The sequence below is a fragment of the Cutaneotrichosporon cavernicola genome (assembly GCF_030864355.1).
Source record: "Cutaneotrichosporon cavernicola HIS019 DNA, chromosome: 6".
In the NCBI taxonomy this organism is placed as follows: domain Eukaryota; kingdom Fungi; phylum Basidiomycota; class Tremellomycetes; order Trichosporonales; family Trichosporonaceae; genus Cutaneotrichosporon; species Cutaneotrichosporon cavernicola.
In genome coordinates this window covers 955459-976295 of record NC_083398.1, presented here as the reverse complement: position 1 = coordinate 976295, position 20837 = coordinate 955459, and the positions used below count along the sequence as shown (strand labels likewise).

Genomic DNA, 20837 nt, shown 5'->3' with positions numbered 1-20837 from the left:
GTTTCTGCCCTCGCGCGGAACGCCTAGCTTCCGTTTTCGGGGTTGGACCGGAGAGAGTAGTTGTATGGGTTGGTTCATGTTGTGAGACCCCAATGGTAGGCTGCTGGGGATCATGTGAAGGCGCTGGTGGAAGCGTTTTCATCGAGGCATGTACTCTTGCCGAATGGGCTTGGGACCTCGTCGATGCAGTCTTGTTTGAAGGAACTGATCGCATTGCGCGGCGCTCCGCAGGCTTGCTGATGGGAGGTATTACCTTGGCCTGTTGCGTGGTGTCGGTACGGGTACTGGGTGCTCTGGCTCTGAGCGCTGGCGCCTCAGACGCCTTTCCCCGTCCATTCGTAGAAGTGCTGCGATGACTTTCGCGATTGGCCGCCGAGGGGGCAGAAGCCACATCGAGGGACTGCGCGGCCGCCCTCACTCGGCCATGCTTTGCAACCGTCGCCGCAGTCTTGCGTGTGGTGGTTAGTGGTCCATGGTGGGCTTTGTCCTCAGGCTTACGAGGGCCGCGGGGTTGGTGAGGGGAAGTGGGCCGAAAGCTCTTCAACTTGGATCCCTCCTGTGTCTCCACTGCGGAAGGGCGCCCTGTGGAGGTGGAGGCAGGACGAGTGGGGCGAGAAGGGGTGGTCGCTGTTGAGGTGTCGACACTCGGCACAGGCGCTTCGTACGCCGACACGCGTATAACCCGGCGAGACGGGTACTTGGCCAACGCAACCATTGTACTCCACGGGAGTTCGACGAGGAAGTGGAAGAAGAGGAGGACAGTTGAGCCCAGGAGGAGCAGGGTTAGGTCAATGTGGGTTTCGTATCGCCGCACAACTGGGACGACGAGTGTCTGGAAGAGGAATGCTGAAGACTTTCGTGAGCACGGTGTGCGGGGAGTACATACCTCTAGCCTCCAGAAGCTAAGAGCCAGTACAAGTAACATCTTGATGGACGAGTAGAACGGGATCCAGGAGAGGAGAGTATCGGCCACGAAAGTGATTGGTTGCACTGCCACCTGACGTTAGTGAGGATGAAGGTGGCGACGCACGAGTACTATCCACCCCGCCAATGCTGCGCGCAGACGTCGTCGACGAGTGACCACCCCGATGCGTCGCCCATTCGGATACATGTCCTTCAGCGCGCGGAGCGTGTCGTGCAGATTGAGGAGAACCCTGTCATCAGCAGGAACTTGAAGCCGACGTGGGGGCGAGACGCACCAGACAGTGCGACCGATCTGGTTCCTCGAGCCGAGAAACAACAAGACACAATATGCTATCGCCACTTGTGAGACGATTTGCTTGTTTGACGTCATGTCAGCATGTTCCCTCGAGCTGAATGTTGTTGTTGTTGAACATGTCAGCCGGTGAAGGCAGTCGCGTCTTAGTGACCAGATTGAGTGGAATGGCGGAAACAAAAGGATCAAGGATGACGTGTCATTTAAGGAATAGATGACGATGAATCATTGGAATCATTGTCTAACCTACTGTAACAACTGACGTTCCTCTCAACACGCGTTCTTTTGAACCAGACCTGCATTTAATCAATCGTTTGTTCCCTCATTCTTCATATATATCCAATCAATCAATCAAACAATCAATCAATCAATCGCGTTCTACAGCTACTTGCAAACTAGCAACACTGCGCATTTCACTCTTGATCATCTCATTGATTCCATTTGACCCACGTCCTACGTCCTACCTCCAAGTCAACCTTCCTTCCACCCAACATGGACTACACCCAATACGCGGGGTGAGTTGACCTTTTCTTTGTGACGCCTAACCGCTCCTCAGCCAGCCTTTCCAGGTGATCAGCAAGCTCCAAGTCCGTTACACTGGCATCTTCCAGGACATTGACCAGGACTCGCAAACGCTGTGCCTTTCTGATGGTGAAATTTAATGTCATAATTGGAGCTGACTGTAGTCTTCAACCATGGCACGGAGGACCGCCAATCCGAGCGTGTCTTACCTGGATCCAACGAGAGCCTGGGATGGGTTCGCTTCCAGTAAGATAAACCAGGCAGATATCAGAGCTCACCAACAGCACAAACTCCATCCTCTCGCTGGCGCTTGTGGACAACTACGTCCCTCCCGTCTCGAACGCTCCTGTTGACCCCATCCTGGCGTCAGTCGTGAGTCATGTTCTTCCGTCTTCACTCCCAATGATGAAGCATTCTTCGGATGTAAATGCCTACGGGCGACTTTCCGAGAGCGCATAACACCATGTGGATACTTCCGTTGCCTTCCTTCTGATCCTTTTCAAACCCTTACCACCTTGCCTCGTTGGTGTGTTGGCACGGCGCTGACAGTCAAAGAGCGGACCTCGGGGCAACCACCACACTTCCCCACCTCCCCGTGGGGTTGCTGGTCTGCCCCCGAAGCCTCACGCCTCTGCTACCTCGGCCAGCACAGCCATGGACCGCGTTCAGAAGTCCTTGTCTGAACTGAACGTCGACGCGGGGCGCCCGCGCCGCAAGACTCAACCTCCTGCTGTTCCCGATGCCGAGTTCGACTTTTCCAAGGGCAATGAGCGCTTCCAGAAAGAGCGCCAGGCGCACAAGGCGCAGGAGGACCACAAGGAGGACAAGGGCCAAGAGGAAGAGGCGGCCGACCTAGGCGAGCCCGACAACAAGCCTCACCCCAGCGCCGTTGTTCAATCACCAGAGGTTGTTTCCCAAGACTCGAGCGGCAAAGGCCCGGCCCGCAAGGTGCCCACATACAACAAGGCGAGCTTCTTCGACAACATCAGCTCTGACTCATCGCGAGTGAGCCGCGCCGAAGAGCGCCACCGTAACCTCGACACGTTCGGTGAGGCCGGCGGTGATGGTGCGCAGGCTTACCGCTACGGCCAGCAGGGTGGCCGTGGGGGCATGCAAGGGCGTGGGCGCGGCCGCGGCGGTGGCAGTGGCCGCAGAGGTGGGTACCACAGCACGCCGTCGTGGGCGACGTAATTGTCAGAAGTTCATCATGTGTAGTCTATTCCATTGCATGTAACATCTATCAGAAGAAGAGCGAGAGGGCCCTGTCGCGCACAGTGTCCATCAATGACTGCAGCTGCATCTCGATCGCGGGGTTGGACTCCCACAACACCTTCCACGCCGCAGCGCAGATCACGCCAACCGTCGTGCCAACCACGACCTGCGGCACGGTGTGGTATCCCAGCTCGACTCGGCTCCAGAGCGTGAGCACCGTGATAGTCGTCACAGCTGCGCGCTCTCCCCACATGGTGCTACTGATCAAGGGCAGTAGAGGCCACATGTACGCAAAGTAGAAGCCGAGGGCAGTAGAGTGGGTTGAGGGCATGCCATAGGTCCGCTTTGGACGCACTGGCGCAGGCTTAGTGCTAGGCGGGGGCGGAGGAGGCCGCGGTTGTTGGATCGCCCGCTTGATTATGCGTGCTGGAGGTGTTAACGTGGTGTGAGTGGGCGGGCAGGTGTACTCACTAACGACGGTACTCCCGAGGGCACCAGCTGCAAAGTAAGCGCAATGCGCGCTTTGCGTCCACAGGATCGCGAGGGCTGTTGCTGCAGTCACGGTTACATGTGTCTTAGGTTAGCGTTGGCGAGCTCGCGAGACGAGTTCACCTCGTCCAGAAGCCAGAGAAGGGTGGATGGGTAATCGGATGGCCGATGCATGGTGGAAGAGTGGAAGAGTGGAAGAGTGGAAGAGTGCGGAGTGTGGAGTGTCAATTGTCAACAAGAGCCATGGAGCTGCATCCGAAATCTCGATCCGACGTCATTTCATTTGTGCGCCAGATCGGCAGCTTGCCAGATTGTTGGACCAGACGTGTTTGTGCCTTTCCTCACCTCAGCCACGTCGTGCATTGTAGAAAAGAGGTTGCAATGTAAACATTAGCAGACGTACCCAGAGGACAAAGCAGAGCAGTACATGACACGGACACGGGCACGGACACGGACACGGACACGGCTGATACACATGATTTAGTCTCAAACCCGGCGCCACCACCGCCCATCGCTCCTACAGTAACCCAGATACTCTAGCCATATGCTTCCCCTCCCCCTGTAGAGGAGTGAATCTATGCGGTCTATCACTCAGTCGACGTTCTTTGCTGGGAGGAAGAACGTTAGGACACCTCCAGCCTCGTCAATCTCGCCTCCTGGTCAGCATCTTCTGCGGCAGTACTCACCGATGTAGACATACGCGATCACGCAGTGACCTTCACAGATGCCTAGGGGTTCAGTGCGTACAGCGAGCTACACTAACAGGCAATGGCCACACCGCTGACATAATGGCTTGTCAGGAACTTCTGGAACCCGCGGATGGAGATGGTAGTGCTGAACATCTGTTCTGGTGGATGAGGATCTGTATCCTCGGCGTCGGCTGCGGTCAGTTTGGGCTAGCAGTGGACGCACCAGTAGTTGGGATACGGAGATTGTTCCAGGTCGTGCTCATCTGGACGCCGTTCGCCTTGACGCGCAGGTCCAGCTGCCCATTCTGTGCGGTCAGCCAAGCTGGGCGCCCTGGTCCGATGAACTCACATGGTTGGCAGCGAGAGTGACGTCCTCCGCGAGGTGTCCAAGGCGCGAGACGATTGTTTTGAGCTCCGACAGGTTAGGTAACACCAGATGGATCTGGCGTGAGGGGATAAGGGCGGACTACTCACATCTGGAGGCGGACACAACGGCTCAGTAAGTTCCTTTTGCCGCCGCGACGAGATGATGTGGACGGTAACGTTGTGCGTAATGGTGATTGGATTGCCTTGAGGAGTCTGCGGTCAGAGTCCGCGGCCACTGTTGATTTCTAAAGCTGACTCTTCCGGATATCTCAAAAGTCCACACAGGCCGGCCGTCGAGCTTGTTGAGCTTGACCATCACGTCTGCATCCGACAGGGTGGTGTTGCCGCCGCGCCCACCGTTCGCAATCCCGCCTGCTGTCAGCTCTGCCGTGCTGTGTAGCTGCACTGGAAGTGTCGGCGCTGCGCAAGACCTTGAGCAGCGCGTCGAGGTTGACCTCGAGCCAGATCTCATTGTTGTTGTTCGACTCGATGCGGAAGTGGTCGAAGAGCGTGGGCTAAGTCAGCGGCGCGTAGATTGCCAAACCAACCACTTTGACTTGGCTGTCATCAGTATCTCCACACCCGGCAGGAAAACTCACGACCACACCTGCACGCCGTCTCTCCCCTCGTTCCCCGGTACGATGAAATGCACCGAATCTGGACTCAGGCGCACGACGCATACCTTGGCGAGCGCAGCGAGGGAACGGACGATTTCTCAGGTCAGCGACGCGCGTTAAGGCGTTAAGATTCAGTAGAGCTCACTGTGTAATAAAGCGACGTTGGAAATGCGCGTCCTGAACCGCATTATTGTACGAGATGATGTAGTGGGAGAGGATGGTGATGCATGTCGAGAATGGAGGCAAGGGGGTTGAATCCTAGTTAGCTCGGTTGAGTGTATACTTGTTGGAGCCAAATAAACCGTGGGGCTCCAACACCGGAAGCATATTCTCCAGGGTAATCCATCTGATTATGGGGTCACATGTACCGAATGATTGGATTGAGCTCCAAAGCTGCGCACCTGCGATCCACGTATGTCACACAAAAATCCCACCAAACGACTCGTCACTTGTCATCGTTTGCATAGCTGTCTAGCGTGTTTGAATTGAAGACTGCCTTTGCTAACCCCATGGCCAGCTAAGTAATGCAGGCAAAATGCTTGATGTGTCAAGCAGAGCAGAGACAAGTGGGCATACTTCATATCGGGGAGGGGGGGCGTGTCTTAGCCTGGCGTATCTGACGACGTGTTTGGAATGTGCATCATGGGAAGGGAACCCCCTTCTTGAATTTGATCCCGCTTGCACCGCTCGCGAACACTGGCCGTCCGCCCACCCGCTCGCTCAGCCGCGCCGCCACACAACGTCGTGTCGACCTTTGCACTGCAATTCACACCATCAACATCTACTTCTTCTCTATCAACAAACATCCCCTTCCCCCCCTTATCAACCTCGTCGTCGTCGCCGATACCTCATCGTCCAGCTACCTCGTGAATCCCGGACATTGTCACTTCTTGTCCTCGCTCCACGTCCCCGCCCGGACCGCGTACCCCTTACCTTCCTCCAAAACTAGCCACAATGTGCGCCACTCTGACGCGTAGCTACGCGTAGCTGACAACAGGTCGTCTGAGCCCTACGACCCGTACATTCCCGCTGGTTCCAGCGGCGCTGGCCCCTCTTCCGGCGGTGGCGGCCACCCCCAGAACCAGAAGGTGAGATCTTATGGCAAAGGGGGGTTGAAAGGGCGATGTGTGGACACGCGCTCACGCCGGAGATTGCGGACATCCAAGCGCAGATCGACTCGACCGTCGACATTATGCACCAGAACATTACCAAGGTCGCCGAGCGCGGCGAGCGCCTCGATACCCTTCAGGACAAGACTGGTGAGTGACCGTGATTGCGCGATGCTTGGTGCTGAGTAGCGCTGATGTCCAGATAACCTCGCTGTCTCGGCCCAGGGGTTCCGGCGTGGTGCTAGTCGCGTTAGGAAGCAGATGTGGTACGTACGACTCGTGTTGGAGCTGCTGTGCCGCACTGACGTCGCCCAGGTGGAAGGACATGAAGATGCGCGTCATCATTGGCATTGGCATCTGTGTCCTCATTGTCATTATCGTCGTCCCTATCGTCAAGGCGTAAGTCTGCTTTAGAGTAATCAAGTGACGCAGCTGATATAGCAGGGTCAAGGGTTGAACGTGTTGTGCTATGATTTAGACTTGAAAGTTGGTCGTTTCTGTCGCTTGCCAGATCCGCTCGCCTTATCCCTCTGTAAAACCGATATCAACTGTGGCCTACTTCGTGGTGTGACAGGGTTGACATACACGATTCACATCTACTAAGCTATGGGTAACATTGGTGTAGTACTACAGGAGGCCAGACGGCCGCGGGGTTGGGTATCATCCTGGATGTCGCTCAACGGAGAAGGTGTCGTGCTAATGCTTCTAATCTGCTCTGCTCGAACGACGGCCTCTGCTCGAGCTTGGGTTTACGCAATCGTGGGGTTGATTCTGCGGCGGGTCCTGCGAACGAGCTTGAGCACGGATGATCTCGTTGCTATTGAGTCTCTCTGTTTCATTCTGTCGACCGACGCCAATCTGACCTTGACTGGGTATGAGACTGGAGGAAGGGATGTCCATTCGCACAGAACTGGTCGGCTGGGAACGAGACGTGCCAGGCAGGCTGTCGCTGGGGTAGTCATCGTGGACGTGGCCAGTGTCGTTACTCATCGACGTGCCAACAAACTCGCGTACCAGATTCAGCATCTCGGGATCGTGTCTTGATGTCGGATTGGGCCTAAGCGCTCGATGCCGCGTCCCCTCTCTCGACGAGCTTTCTGTGGCCGGGTCTTCGACGAATCTGCGATCTTGCACGCCAATCCACTGAGCGGCAGTCGAGGACACGGGCGGGCCAGCAAGTACGATTGATGAGGAAGATGGGCCTGAGCCTCCGCGAGCCGAGGTTCCCTCCGGACCGTCGCTTCCTACCGCCTGAGCATTAAGGTAGTTGCGCAGCGAGGCCACGCCTGAGCCTGAGAACACGCAAAACGAGGCGCGTTGGTGAATCGTAAAGTTCTGTAGTGAGCGAAGGGCTTGCAGACGTGACCCACCTCGGGCGCTGCGCGACAGAACTGCTGCAGCTCTGGCACCTTGAAGCAGTTGATGCCGGTCAAGCTAAGATGTGTTAGAAGGGGCAGCTTGTTGAGCAGCTCGACGATCGCCCTGACTGTGATCTTCTCGCAGTAGGAGAGGTGGATACGCTCAAGCGTAGCGCCGCGTTCGCCGAGAGGGAGGATGCCCTTGTCGGTCACATTGGTCACCTGTAAGGTTAGTTCGGTCCGCACACATTGACGCACCTTGACCAGGCCAATCCGGCGCAGCTTCGGGAGGCTGGTTGCCAAGGCGATGACGCTCGCGTCTGTCAGGTGGGCACAGTTCGCGACGTCAAGATAGCGCAGCCGGGTGCACGACTTGCTCAACCTCAAGATCGCATCGTCTGTGATGCTAGAGAGTATCAGCTTATGGAAATGGGCACCACTCACTTCCTAACGTGTCCAAGATGGAGGTAGTGAAGGAACTTGCCGAGTCGTGAAATGCTCTCCACGGCGAAGTCGGTCAAGTTGGTGCACTTGGCCAATATCAAGGTGCGAAGTTGTGGCGCGTTGTAGACAAGGTGGTCAACGTCCTGATCTGTCAAGCCTGTGCAGCTCGTGAGGTCCACAATCCGCAGCTGGTCGAACTTGACGGTGACGGGCCGGACTAGTGCTGGGTCCATCGCCGGCGGACGGGGCGACGTCCTTGAGCACGCCTTTGGGAACGGCTTGTCCACCAGATACCACGGATAGGCGCCGACGCTGTCGAATATTGTAGAGTCATCGGCACGAGACAGGGCTTCCAGATCTGGAATGGCGCCAGCGGACACGGTCTTGTTGTCGTTCATCCTCAGCTCTCGGAGTGACTTTGCGTTGAGAAAGATGCTGATCGTCGAGTCGTTCGTCAGCTGGGGCACTCCAGCCAAGTCGAGCTCCAAAAGATGAGGGCAGTGGCGAGACAGAGCAACGATGGCACGGTCGGTGAGTCTATGGCAGCCATTAAGCTTAATCTGCGTAAGAGTCAGCACCTATGCTGACGGTATACTCACCCGCCGAAGCGCAGACAACTCTTGTGCCACGACCATAATCCCTTCGTCACCTATCCGCTTGCATTTGGATAAGTTCAGACCTTGCAGCTGAGGGCAGCTGTTCGCAATCTTCATGACCACATTGTCGTCGACAGCATCCATCCCGCTCAAGTCGATCGAGACCAGCTCTGGAAGCTGACCCAGCACCTCTAGCAGGATCACAGTGGACAAATGCGTTGCACCCGGAAGTGTGAGCCGCTCAAGGTGCTGACAGGCGGTGATACTCCCGAACACTTCATCGGTAAGGTGACGAGCGAATGAGTTGAAGACCAGTCTCCTCACGGTGGTTGGATACGGAAGGAGGGGATTTGCCCTGCCAAGTGCGCGGACGAAGCCCGCAAACTGAGATATCGAGGAGAGTGAAGGCCGTTGCCAGATCAGAGGATACGCCGCGACGCACCATGACTTGGACACGAGCATGGCGGATAGGACGTCACGCGAGGATGGGAGATATTGCAAGATCTCTCAGTCAGCCGAGCAGGGCGGATGGACGCACCGAGATGAGAAGCTCCATTGGAAGGGACTCGGCCGGGTCAGTCTTTGAATGTAAGGGGGAGACGCGCCCATTCTCGCCATTGCTCCGCAGCCACCTCACTGTGCTTGGGGCACGAGCGTCTTGATAGGGAAGCTCAGCATCGCTCAGACTGCGTGGCGACGCTGGTGAGGACACGCTGCTGGACCTGCTGTGTAGCTGGTGAAGGAGGTGACCGGCCTGTAACGGAGTTGACCGCTGTGAGGTGTCCCAGGCGGGCGTTGAGGTGCCATCGGCGCCGCGGCCTGGAGAAGACGATCTGGTTCGGGAGGCCATTGCCAAAGTGGAGCTCGGTGACAACTCCTCTTGGCCAACTCCGTCGATGAACTGGAGGCAAGAAGGTCCCTAACGTCAACAATGGAGGTACGCTGGTGACAAACGTTGAACGGGAGACCCAGCTTAGTGCAGTCGCCTCACCCCGACGTGGGTACAATGCGACGCTGCTTCGGGGAAAAACTGCGACGCCGTAACAAGTTGACGCTCCGAGGTTGAGAGCAGGGTTGTCTCTGGGATGGATTGATGGAGATATGGATCGTAGTGATGATATGTGACTTGACGACTGAATAGATTACTTGCTTTCAGATCGATTGACCAAGTGTGCTTTACCCAATTAGTCAGTTAGTTATACTGCTACTAGTAGCCATCGTCACTCTTTCTATTGTGTACCCAATATCATTATCACGTGACTGTATCTGTAGTTGATCCGCCACCCAACACATCCAAGGAAGGTGGTCTGTCCCCTATGGCACTGTGGCCTCCACCCATACCCATATCCATCCACTCACTCGTCCAAGTCGTTAGATTGCCAAAGCCATTCTACCATCTTTTATTATTTATCAAACCCAGGCGCGTCTCTCAACCTTCTGACTCCTAGTGCGGACAAGCTGTCACACGTGTTCCTCCGATCCCGGAGAGCTTGGCATCGATGCCCTCACAACGTGGACCGGATAACGACATTGCGCTCACTACCTTCTCTTTGTCCGGCCAAAGGGGCAGCACCAACGACATCATGGCCCATGGCTCTGACGACGCAGAAACTGGGTGGGATCAGATCGGCGCTGACGAATCTGAGGCCCTTCTGAGAGGAGATGAACGCGATGACCGGTTCGCGTTTCAACATCAAGCAGGTGGACACCGCTGCGCTGCTGACCGTACTAGGATCCGAAGTCTGGAAAAGGCAACGTGACGTCAAAAAACAGCTCGCGAACGATCCAGCTGCCGGCCCAAGGTAGGATAGAAGGAAAGTGACACGAGCTGATAGCCGTAGGTGCCCGATCCCAGTTTCCTCCAAACTTGATACGAAACCAGAAGTACTCTGTTATCTCCTTCCTACCAGTTGTCTTCTATGAGCAGTTCAAGTTCTTCTTCAACTTCTATTTCCTCGTCGTCGCGCTAAGCCAATTCGTCCCGGCGTTGAAGATTGGTGCGTTCTGCAGCTCGAGTGTTGACTCACCACAGGTTACATCGTCACATATGTTGCCCCTCTCGCTTTTGTCCTCGCGGTCACTATGGGCAAGGAGGCGTACGACGACTACTGTCGGTACCAGCGTGATCGTGAAGCCAACTCAACGCGCTACCTGGTTCTTCTTCCTCACGACTCGGTTGACGAGTCCAACCCTCCCGCCTATGACCTCCCCAGACCTCAGACTAGATTGACGCCGTCTTCTGGGATCAAGGTCGGCGACATGGTTCTGCTAGAGAAGAACCAAAGGGTTCCGTCCGACATAGTCCTCTTGACGACAAGCGAGGAGGAGGGCACCTGCTTCATCCGTACCGACCAGCTTGACGGCGAGACGGACTGGAAGCTCAGGGCCGCCGTGGGCGAGACTCAGCGACTCGGAGAGAAAGGCGTCGGAGGGATAGAGGGCAATCTTTTTGGTGAGCAATCTGTGGACTGCACAACTTATCAGCAGCGGACCCGCCCATCAAGGACATCCACAGCTTCTACGGCGTCCTGACTCTCCGTTCCACAGATCCAGGCCTGCAGATGGAGACATCGATCCCTCTTTCCGTGGAGAACGTCCTGTGGGCTAACACCGTCCTCGCTGCTGGTTCTGCCGTTGGACTAGTCGTCTACACTGGTAGGGACACGCGGGCTGTTCTCAACACAAGCGAGCCGGAGACGAAAATGGGCTCTCTGGAGAAGGAAGTCAACAAGATGGCCAAGGTGCGTGTGGTGTCGGCGGCCGGGCTTACCTCAGATCCTCTGCACTGTCACCTTTGCGCTGTCGGTTTTCCTTGTCGCACTTAATGGGTTCCGGGGACAGTGGTACATCTACGTCTTCCGGTTCCTAATCTTGTTCTCCTCCATCATCCCCATCAGGTGAGCGTCTGACGATGGCTGTATCGCTAACGATGCAGCCTGCGCGTCAACCTCGACATGGCCAAAACTGTTTACACGCATCACATCCAAACCGACTGCGAGATCCCGGGAACGATTGTCCGCACGAGCACTCTTCCGGAAGAGTTGGGCAGAATTGAGTATCTCTTGACGGACAAGACAGGCACACTGACTCGCAACGGTGAGTCTCTAGGGATTCAAACGCTGACGCCTAGAAATGGAGATGAAGAAACTCCACATGGGAACGGTCGTCTTCACGTGGGAGTCTATGGATGAGGTTGCCCATCTCCTGTCGCAGGCGCTTGGGGAACAACCTCGTGAGTTGCTGTCGCGGATCAAGCTAACTTCCAGAAAAGCGACAGGGCTCAGTTGGTTCTGGTGTCTTGCCGCGCAGCCGCCGCGACATCTCCACTCGCGTCAAGGACGCTGTGATGGCACTGGCGACGTGTCACAACGTAGGTGTGGTGCGTACATAGGCTTATCGTGCAGGTGACACCTGTGACCAACGACGACGGGACAGTGACCTACCAGGCATCGTCGCCGGATGAGGTTGCCATTGTCGAGTGGACCGAGACGGTCGGGGTGAGACTAGCTTCACGGGACCGGACGAGCATGACCTTGAAGACGAGGTCAGGCCAGATCTTGGCGTTCGACATTCTTGCGGTCTTCCCGTTCACGTCCGAGTCAAAACGCATGGGTATCATCATCCGGGACAGGGCCACAGGCATCACGACCTTCGTTCAGAAGGGAGCGGATGTTGTCATGTCCAAAATCGTTCAGAAGAACGACTGGCTCGACGAAGAGACCGGAAATATGGCCCGCGAGGGCCTCCGCACTCTTGTTGTTGGTCGTAAGCGCCTGTCCAATGAGAGTTATGCCGCATTCGACTCGAAGTACAGGGAGGCACAGCTTGTGGCTGGCGACGAGCGGACGGACGCCATGCGCACTGTTGTCCAGGAGTATCTTGAATCGGACCTAGAGCTGTTGGCCTTGACCGGTGTGGAGGACAAACTGCAGGACGATGTCAAGCCGACCCTTGAGCTCATGCGAAACGCCGGCTTAAAGATCTGGATGTTGACCGGCGACAAGATTGAGACGGCCACCAGCATTGCAGTGTCCAGTAAGCTGGTCTCACGCAACCAGTACATTCACCAGGTTGCAAAGCGTGTGTGCAAGTCAAAACGTGATCTGACGGCAGTCCAATCACCAAATCAAGTCCGTGACATGCTCGACTTTCTCCAGGCCAAGCTTGACTGCTGCCTCGTTATCGACGGCGAGTCTCTCCAGCTCTGCTTGGACTCGTTCAGTGCCGAATTCGTCTTGTTGGCCACTCAACTACCAGCAGTTGTCGCCTGCCGGTGTTCGCCGACCCAAAAGGCGGACGTCGCGCGACTGATCCGCGAGTTCAGTAAGAAGACTGTCTGCTGCATCGGTGACGGAGGGAATGACGTTAGCATGATCCAGGCTGCCGATGTTGGTGAGTACGCGAAACCGTCTCGTTGCTAATGCAAGGTGTTGGCATCGTCGGTAAAGAAGGCAAGCAGGCGTCTCTCGCTGCAGACTTTTCGATCAACCAGTTCTCCTACCTCACACAACTCCTTCTCTGGCACGGGCGGAACTCGTACAAGCGCTCCGCAAAGCTCTCACAGTTCGTCATTCACCGCGGTCTGATCATTGCCGTCATTCAGGCCGTCTTCAGCTCCATCTTCTTCTTTGCCCGTGAGTTTACCTGTAACTACTCGTCCTGACCCCAGCCATTGCTGTGTACCAAGGATGGCTGCAGGTCGGCTACGCGACCGTCTACACCATGGCTCCCGTCTTCTCACTCGTCCTGGATCGCGATGTCAATGAGGACACGGCGCTCATGTACCCCGAATTGTACAAGGAGCTCACCAAGGGCCGGTCTCTTAGCTACAGGACATTCTTCACCTGGCTCACGATTAGTGTCTACCAAGGTGGCACCATCATGCTCCTCTCGCTGCTCCTCTTCGAGTCCGAGTTCCTACATATCGTCGCCATTTCGTTCACAGCACTCGTCCTCAACGAGCTCATCATGGTCGCACTCGAAATCACCACGTGGCACAAGTATATGGTCATGAGCGAGTTTGCAACTGCTATCATCTACTTTGGCTCGATGTGGATCTTGCCAGAGTACTTTGGTCAGTTCTCCTTACACCTTGCGCTGACTGCTCAGACATGCACTTTGTGCTCACGTCGACGTTCATCGCCAAGGTAGCCTTCATTGTGGCCGTGTCTAGCCTTCCGCTCTATGTGATCAAGGCTTTGCACCACCGGCTCAACCCAGCAGCCTACGCCAAGGTGAACGAATCGTAGGATTATAGACATGGTACCGTGATACATCCAACTGTACAGAGAGAGAGGTAGGAGAGGGGAGGACGATAGATTCTTAAGTGGTAGCCACTGGCGTGACTGGTGTAGACGAGTTGACGGTGAAGCGGCGCTTGATACTCGCCCTAGAGCTAGCCCGGCTGAGGTTGCCGCTCGACTTACGGCGCCCTCCTAAGAGTGGTCCGGTGGGTCGGCGGCCAGTCGACCGGTTGAGCTCATTGAGGAACGACAGGCCCCACGACTGGGCAGTGAAGTTCGACACGTACTAGTGTTTAGCTGACGGCTGCATAGAGGAGGAGCCACTCACGGCAAACAGCTTGGTCCAGTTCTGCGCACGAACCTCTGGAGCCAATGTGAGGGCTTGGTGGATTGCGCTAGCGGTCGAGTCCACGTCCCAAGGGTTGATGATGAGTGAGCCCGCAAGACTCTGCGACGCTCCAGCAAACTCGGAAAGAATCATGGAGCCGTGTTTCTCGGCCTGCGTTGAGATATACTCGTAGGCGACACTGTCTGTTAGCAACAATCTTAGAGCAGACTCACAGGTTCATGCCGTCGCGAGTCGATGTCACCAAGCACACATCTGCCAAAGCGTACAGAGCCGTGAGCTCCTCGAACGGGACAGAGCGGTGCATGAAGACGATTGGGGTCCAGGTCGGGGTACTGAATTGACCGTTGATGCGCCCGACCAACTCGTTGACGCACGACCGCAGGTTCATGTACTCCTCGACGTCCTGCCGAGAGGGGATGGCCAGCTGGATGAGAATGACCTTTTCTATCCACTCAGGGTGTTGAGTGAGGAAGACCTCGAAGGCATGAAGCTTTTGTGGGATGCCCTTGATGTAGTCCAGACGGTCGACGCCAATGATGACCTTGCAGTCCTCGTAGCGTTTCTCTAGCCGCTCCAGACGCTCCTGGACGACCGCGAGCTTGACTCCTTCAACAAACTGCCAGGGGTCGATGCCAATGGGGAAAGTACCGACTTGCACCCAACGGCCCTCAAACTCAATCCCGTTAGGCTGTGTCTCGAGGCCGAGGATGCGGGTGCATGCACTCAGGAAGTGGCGGGCGTAATCGTATGTGTGAAAGCCGATCAGGTCGCACTGGAGAACCCCGAGGAGGATCTCCCGTCTGACTGGAAGGATCCTGAGGATCAGACGTTACTCCGAGCTGCGACTTACCGGTAGATCTCACTCGAGGGGAACGGCGTGTGCAGGAAGAAGCCAATGCGCACCCCTCCCTTACCCCTGCGACGCGCCTGGATCTCCGACTTTTGGTAAGGGGTCATGCTGGTCAAGCTGCTGGTGTGACGCAAGCTGGAGCTTTTGAAGTGCAACGCCCCCTCAACGTCCTCGAGCATCTCGACACCCTCGTCGGCGCTGCCGCCATTGCCGCGGTTTGGCGGCGGCATCTTGATGTTGATGTCATTGACGACAGCCTCGTCAACACCCTCCTTGACGCGGTCCATCTCGAGGCGCGTCATCTCGCCCTGGTTTGACTCGCCAGTGATCATGCTGCGGAGGAGCATGGGCAGGAGCATGAGATGGTAGTCCTGCACCCAGACGACATCGCCAGTACGGACAAAGGACGCGACAACGTCGGCGAAGCGGATGTTTGCTTCACGATATGCGAGCCAATATGACGCGTCAAAGTTCATCTCCCCCGGGTGGTAGTGGAAAAGTGGCCAAAGGATCGAGTTAGAGAAACCTGCTGTCAGCGGCGCTAAAGCACCAGTCTCACCATTGTAGTGGCGGTCGGCGACGTCGTCTGAAAGATAGACCGGATAACATTGGTACTCTTCCAGCAGACGCTGGTTGACATACTCTCGGTCCTGGACTGGGATCTGGGGTTGAGCGTAGCACATCGATGGTGACCTACATCCTTGCCGGGCCAGCCAATCCAGGTGAACGACATCGTCTTCTTGCACCCGGAGAGCGCCGAGACCAGGCCGCCCGAGGACATCTAATGGTCAGAGAGCACTTTAGACGAGTTACTCACCTTGAACGAGTACTCGCCGTCGGAATCTTTGGAGATGGTCACAGGCAGGCGGTTGGAGACGATGATGAGACGCGGCTCATGACCATTGTTGCCCTCGGTCGGCTTTGGTAGTGGTAGTTGCTCCAAGACCATGCGAGGAGAATGTTCAGCTTGGGGGGAGGAGTGGTGGTTGGCAGGATAGCAGGCTGGATCGGCAGTGTTCATTGTCGTTTTTTGTGTAACGATGCACGAGCCTTACTATAGACAGGCGAGCTAGGTTGGCGATAGAGTGGCCGAAATGTGCGTGTGCCCCGCTTCGTGAGATACGAAGAAGCGAGAAGAATATCACAAGTGGGCGATGTAGCTTATGGCGAGCTTGTGATCGCACAAGGAGTGGGGTTATCGGCTCGGGTGCAAAGGGTAGAGATGGCAACGAGGTTGAGAGAGAAGCGTGAGAATGTGTGGAGGTATGTGTGTGGTGGTCTGGGGCAAGTCCAAGAGGAGGATGCAACTGGCGAATGAGTCTAGAATTCCAAAGCCAATGTCAATGCCCGTCAAGTCAATGTTGATGTTGATGTTGCTGTTGAGGTTGAGGTTGAGGTTGAGGTTGAGGTTGAGGTGATGTTGATGAACACTCTGATGGGGTCCGTGGAGACTTGAGTGATGGGGATGGAGAGATGGAGAGAAGGAAGGTAAGGAACTGACCAGGAACTGACCAGGAGGATAGTAGCTTCCAGCTTTCCAGCTGATTGGGTACCTAACTACGTGACGTCACACTTGTTCCATATCCCTTGATAAGTGTCATACCCCTTTAACATCCACTACACTCTTTCGATTCGATGGATCGATGGGGGAGACTCGGTCTGGCCTATCCAACAACAGCGAGTGAGGACTGGGTATTCATGAGTCATAATGATCGACAGATGCGACCGTCGCGAATCACTCGTTAACACGTCGTAAGGTACCACTAGGGGATCTATTCATCCATTTCCATCATGATTAATTAGGTCATACCAGCATTGATTAGGTCATACCAGCTCCAAACTAACAACGACACCCACTTGCCTGCCTCCCACCTCCTTGTCCTAACGGCCAAACTGCGTCAAGGCTTGATGCCGTCTCATCATATCGATATCGGTCTGCGGGTCCCACACACGACCGCGCGGAGGGCCGCGAGGAGCTGCCAGTTTCGGGCCGCGCTTGGCAGTCGTAACAGGAAAGTAAGAGGATCTCGTGGATCCCAACTCCCCCTGGGGCGTCACCGGGGTGGTCGCGACCGATATCATCATGCGAGCCGGGCTTGGTGGGTTCTCCGAGACAGGGCTCGTCTCTGGCGACGCTTGCACTATGGCGTCATTCTGGGATGGTCGGTCAGTTTGAATGCCCTTGTCTTGATAAGTCGGCCGATCGTGGTGGGGGCTATTGGCAAAAGAGGAGTTATTGTCGTCCTGCAGAGGCTCAGTTGCCACGCGACGCGACGAACGACGCGGAGTGGGAGGCACCGTGTGCATTCCCACCTTGCGCCTCGAGGTAACGATGCCGAGATCGGTTAAACGCTTGGCGTAGCGGCCAATCGAGACGTCCGCATCCCAAGCATTCGTGTAATCCGCCATCGCCTCGCTGAAGCTCGGAGCAGGCTTGAAAGGCTGGGTGGCCGGAGGATCCGGACCCTTGGGCGCTAGGATGGGCGCCACTGTCAAGGCCGTTGCCGACAGGTGAATATCAGCGGAGGGCTTGGTCACGTTCGGTACAATGGGGGCCGGGGGCGTCGGAGGACGCTGCTGAGGGAACTTGCGCGAAGCCTCTGCGCGCGGTGCACTGCCCTTCTCCTCCCAAGGAAAGACACTGCCGCGCTTCTTAGGGTCTGGAACGGTGCCTGTGAACGTTCCGTACCAGTCGTTGTTGAGAACGCTGCTCGGTAAGGTCGGCATCTCGAATCTGTCATGGTGCTCTTCGTAGTAAGCACCCTGCGATCTAGTCGGCTCATCCCAAGCCGGTACGTAAAAGTTGTCAACAGCGATTGCCATCTCTGGCTGGCTGTCCTTCGGTGGAGGGCCTTGAGAACCGTCCCAAGCCGCCTGCCTGTACTCAAGCGGTTGGGGGGAGGGGCTGCGGTGCTCGTGTTCGTGGTGTTCGTGGTGTTCGTGGTGTTCGTGGTGGTCACGGTGATGCTCGTGGTGCTGGCTGTCCACATGCGACGCCGTGGGAGCGAGTCCATCCGACCAGATGGTGTGATCTGTAGCGCTACCGTGGGCCGGCTGCTGTTCCCCTTCCTTGTAGTTCTGCTGGGATTCTTCCTCATGGGGTAGTGCGGTTTCTCTGGAGTGGCCTGAGTCTGGCAAGATCGTGGGTCCCGACATGGGCTTAGGCGCCATGAGGTCATGACGCCCGTCGAGGGGAAGTGAGGTGTACTCGCCGGGAACCGTCACAGTTCTAGCACCACCCTCATCGGCGTGGTCACCGTGGCTGTTTCTGGGACGGTTCCAGACGGCGATATTCTCGGGGACAGTAAAGCGCTTGGCCAGGTTGGGCTCGTGGATGGCTGTGGGCCGGACGTTGCGGTCGTAGACGTTGAACCAGCGGTCGATCAGCTGCTCGTCTATACATCAGCACAGCCCCAGAAGGGCATGCAGCCAGCAACTCACATCCCATCGGCGACTCTTGGTTCTGCTCAATGCCAAGGCCAGCGGGGCGAGTAGGGAGTCTTCCCCAGGGTTTTCTGGGGCCAATGAAGTGGATGACGTTGATCTTGTGGGCAAAGTGTTTGAATGCAGGCATGTACTGGTACGCTGCACTCGGGGTCACGTTGTAGCTAGAGGTGTCAGCGGTAACCCCAGTCTGTTGGACACGTACGTGAACGGTAGTCTGTTCCAAGGGCCACCCGCCCCCTCTTCGCTCCAGTAATGGTTCAACAGTCCTTGATCGGCGCCATCAAAGCTGCCGTTTCCGCCGCTGGCATCGGCGATCATGAGCTGCTGCAAGTTCTCAAAATCGCTAAGGCGAGGACGGATGACCATGACGCCCGAGTTGAAACAATCCGGCCATCCGATGTCGGGACACGCTGAAAGGATGTGGGGAGCAGTCGATTGGAAAAGATGAGAGAGAGGTCGGATGGGAAGAGTGTCAGCGTCCATGTAGAGGACGGTTTTGAACATGGAGCCCAGGCGGAAAATGTGGAGCTTGGTGAGCGCCAGGTCGAGATCCGGACGACCTTGGAATCAGTGGTGAAGGACCAACGAACACTCACCCATCAGGTGCAGTCCAGTCTGGCCTCTCTGGCCAGTGGCGATTGGCTCCACACCGATGACAATATCGTATCCGGAATTGCGGAGCGCTCCGATGGTCGCGGCGTCAACTGTTTCAGGTGTCACCAGGCAGGTGATCTTAAAGTCGCGCGGGGCGGGGTGGAGTTCGCGGAGGGCGTGGAGCAGCGCAAGGGCGCCTGGGAGGTAGGAGGAAGCGGTAAGGAGAGTGACGAATGCGTCGGGGAGTGTCGGATCGGCGGCTGCGGACGCATTGTCCATGAGCGGCTCCGCCATGTTTACAGAAAATGTCTGCAAGGAACTGTGGTGTAAGACAAGGTCAATGAGCTGAAGGAAGGAAGAGTGCCCACCTAGACTTTGAACAAAAGCGCAGGCGTGTCGACCGTGGGGAGAGAGGTGCGAAGTGCGAAGCAGGACAGACACAGTCAAGGGTGAATGTGTGCGAGGACGTAAACGTGAATGAGAACGTGGGGGGGGGGGGGGGGGGGGGCGGGCTGTCCTACTTGGGAACTCGGACCAGGCTGTAGGCTGTCAGTTGACTAGTCGTCTTGATGAGACCGTCGTCTGACGTTTTCCAAGTTGCTTGAGAGTTTGAGAATTGGGAAAGGAAGTAGATGAGCAAGAGTAACTTACGCTAGGGTAAGATATGAATATTGGAGTGGACAGTAGTCATGAGCATGAAGCATGGAGCATCAAGTATGTTGTATGTAGTCGGTAGTATGTTGTGTGTAGTATGTAGTACGTAGGGTTCAACCCATCCCCATCCGGCGGTTGACGGTTTCCAGCGGTAGCCAGCGGTTGGCCAAAACAAATGCCGATTCCCTAATACCCTAATCCCTACCTTGAAAAGCCTTTGGTGCCCCACACAATTCGTCATTTCGAGTTGCAAGAGTTGAAACGAGTTGGATTAGACATGTAAATATGCCGAGTAACAAAGTTGGAGCGTTCCTTGGTATCCCTATATCTCTGCATCCCAGGAACTCAGGAACTCAGGAACTGAGGCACTCTAAGCTCCAAGGGGCAGTGGTAGGGTGGGCGGTATTGTCGGTGCCGTAAGATCCGCCAAAGTCCCCAAGATCCCAAGACGCCCAAGGGAGTTTGGCCATGATCGGCCAGCCTCATCCGCCTTTAGCCTTTAACCTATTCACTGTATTATTATTCTTAATGCACAGTTGCTCGTATTGATATTCCATTACCTTTCTCAAATCCTCATTACCTCCACCTCCAGTAGATACGAGGAGATACGCAGATGAAGGGAAGGCGCTCAGCACACGTGGCCCCATTGACCCTTGGGTTCCTTGTCATCATTCATCATGTTAGATGAATCATTACTTGACTACTGTACTTTCCACTTAACAACAACCATCAAACATCAAACATCACACATCACACATCAGACATGGCCGAACCCAACAACTTGACGTCGGCCGAATTTGACCTTACCGACGACTCACCCGATCTCAATGCACCGCGTCCAGCATGGGGAAACAACGAGTCCATCTCCTCTTACCGCCTTCCAGCAAGCGAGCAACTTCGAGGTGTGGCCAATCGCATCATCTTCAGCCGCTATTACATACTCTTCTACTTCACCATGATGACTCTCAGCTTGGCAACAGTTGTCTTGAGCTTGATAGCAACCAGTGAGCGCCATCATTGGTCCCATTCTCACGTGCAGGTCATCATGAATGTCCCCCACCTGTCTGGCATGTGCTGGAGGT

General features: G+C 55.9%; 9 protein-coding genes across 9 annotated transcripts; 3 read left to right on the top strand and 6 right to left on the bottom strand.

The window, feature by feature from the left end:
• Nucleotides 1-314: 314 nt before the first annotated feature.
• On the bottom strand, nt 315-1294 carry CcaverHIS019_0603830 (uncharacterized protein; the record flags this gene model as incomplete). The annotated part of the gene is made up of 5 exons (XM_060602835.1): nt 315-448; nt 499-853; nt 887-997; nt 1031-1154; nt 1200-1294. The coding sequence occupies 5 exons, from the start codon at nt 1292-1294 to the stop codon at nt 315-317; spliced, it is 819 nt and encodes a 272-aa protein (XP_060459189.1).
• Nucleotides 1295-1708: 414 nt separating this feature from the next.
• On the top strand, nt 1709-2929 carry CcaverHIS019_0603820 (uncharacterized protein; the record flags this gene model as incomplete). Its single annotated transcript, XM_060602834.1, has 5 exons — nt 1709-1731; nt 1773-1867; nt 1903-1984; nt 2023-2110; nt 2294-2929. 5 exons carry the CDS (start codon nt 1709-1711, stop codon nt 2927-2929), a joined length of 924 nt encoding a protein of 307 aa, XP_060459188.1.
• A 49-nt stretch (nt 2930-2978) lies between these two features.
• Nucleotides 2979-3613, bottom strand: CcaverHIS019_0603810 (uncharacterized protein; the record flags this gene model as incomplete). The annotated part of the gene is made up of 3 exons (XM_060602832.1): nt 2979-3376; nt 3422-3524; nt 3563-3613. 3 exons carry the CDS (start codon nt 3611-3613, stop codon nt 2979-2981), a joined length of 552 nt encoding a protein of 183 aa, XP_060459187.1.
• A 417-nt stretch (nt 3614-4030) lies between these two features.
• hus1 (uncharacterized protein) lies at nt 4031-5299 on the bottom strand (the record flags this gene model as incomplete). The annotated part of the gene is made up of 11 exons (XM_060602831.1): nt 4031-4095; nt 4126-4167; nt 4203-4319; nt 4352-4433; nt 4478-4540; nt 4603-4707; nt 4751-4866; nt 4901-5009; nt 5043-5055; nt 5094-5208; nt 5257-5299. 11 exons carry the CDS (start codon nt 5297-5299, stop codon nt 4031-4033), a joined length of 870 nt encoding a protein of 289 aa, XP_060459186.1.
• A 347-nt stretch (nt 5300-5646) lies between these two features.
• On the top strand, nt 5647-6677 carry SNC2 (uncharacterized protein; the record flags this gene model as incomplete). Its single annotated transcript, XM_060602830.1, has 7 exons — nt 5647-5677; nt 6061-6067; nt 6109-6199; nt 6262-6370; nt 6423-6486; nt 6536-6619; nt 6665-6677. The coding sequence occupies 7 exons, from the start codon at nt 5647-5649 to the stop codon at nt 6675-6677; spliced, it is 399 nt and encodes a 132-aa protein (XP_060459185.1).
• Nucleotides 6678-6925: 248 nt separating this feature from the next.
• Nucleotides 6926-9174, bottom strand: GRR1 (uncharacterized protein; the record flags this gene model as incomplete). The annotated part of the gene is made up of 7 exons (XM_060602829.1): nt 6926-7003; nt 7127-7555; nt 7591-7800; nt 7837-7984; nt 8023-8582; nt 8622-9122; nt 9157-9174. The coding sequence occupies 7 exons, from the start codon at nt 9172-9174 to the stop codon at nt 6926-6928; spliced, it is 1944 nt and encodes a 647-aa protein (XP_060459184.1).
• Nucleotides 9175-10289: 1115 nt separating this feature from the next.
• NEO1 (uncharacterized protein) lies at nt 10290-13867 on the top strand (the record flags this gene model as incomplete). The annotated part of the gene is made up of 14 exons (XM_060602828.1): nt 10290-10319; nt 10351-10420; nt 10460-10615; nt 10651-11070; nt 11106-11359; nt 11394-11515; nt 11554-11714; nt 11749-11850; nt 11885-11988; nt 12023-12698; nt 12732-13010; nt 13046-13252; nt 13288-13692; nt 13728-13867. The coding sequence occupies 14 exons, from the start codon at nt 10290-10292 to the stop codon at nt 13865-13867; spliced, it is 3126 nt and encodes a 1041-aa protein (XP_060459183.1).
• Nucleotides 13868-13940: 73 nt separating this feature from the next.
• TPS1 (uncharacterized protein) lies at nt 13941-16009 on the bottom strand (the record flags this gene model as incomplete). The annotated part of the gene is made up of 7 exons (XM_060602827.1): nt 13941-14147; nt 14190-14388; nt 14423-15025; nt 15061-15586; nt 15620-15722; nt 15758-15841; nt 15878-16009. 7 exons carry the CDS (start codon nt 16007-16009, stop codon nt 13941-13943), a joined length of 1854 nt encoding a protein of 617 aa, XP_060459182.1.
• A 932-nt stretch (nt 16010-16941) lies between these two features.
• On the bottom strand, nt 16942-19395 carry GLG2 (uncharacterized protein; the record flags this gene model as incomplete). The annotated part of the gene is made up of 4 exons (XM_060602826.1): nt 16942-18455; nt 18502-18668; nt 18710-19067; nt 19104-19395. 4 exons carry the CDS (start codon nt 19393-19395, stop codon nt 16942-16944), a joined length of 2331 nt encoding a protein of 776 aa, XP_060459181.1.
• Nucleotides 19396-20837: the final 1442 nt, after the last annotated feature.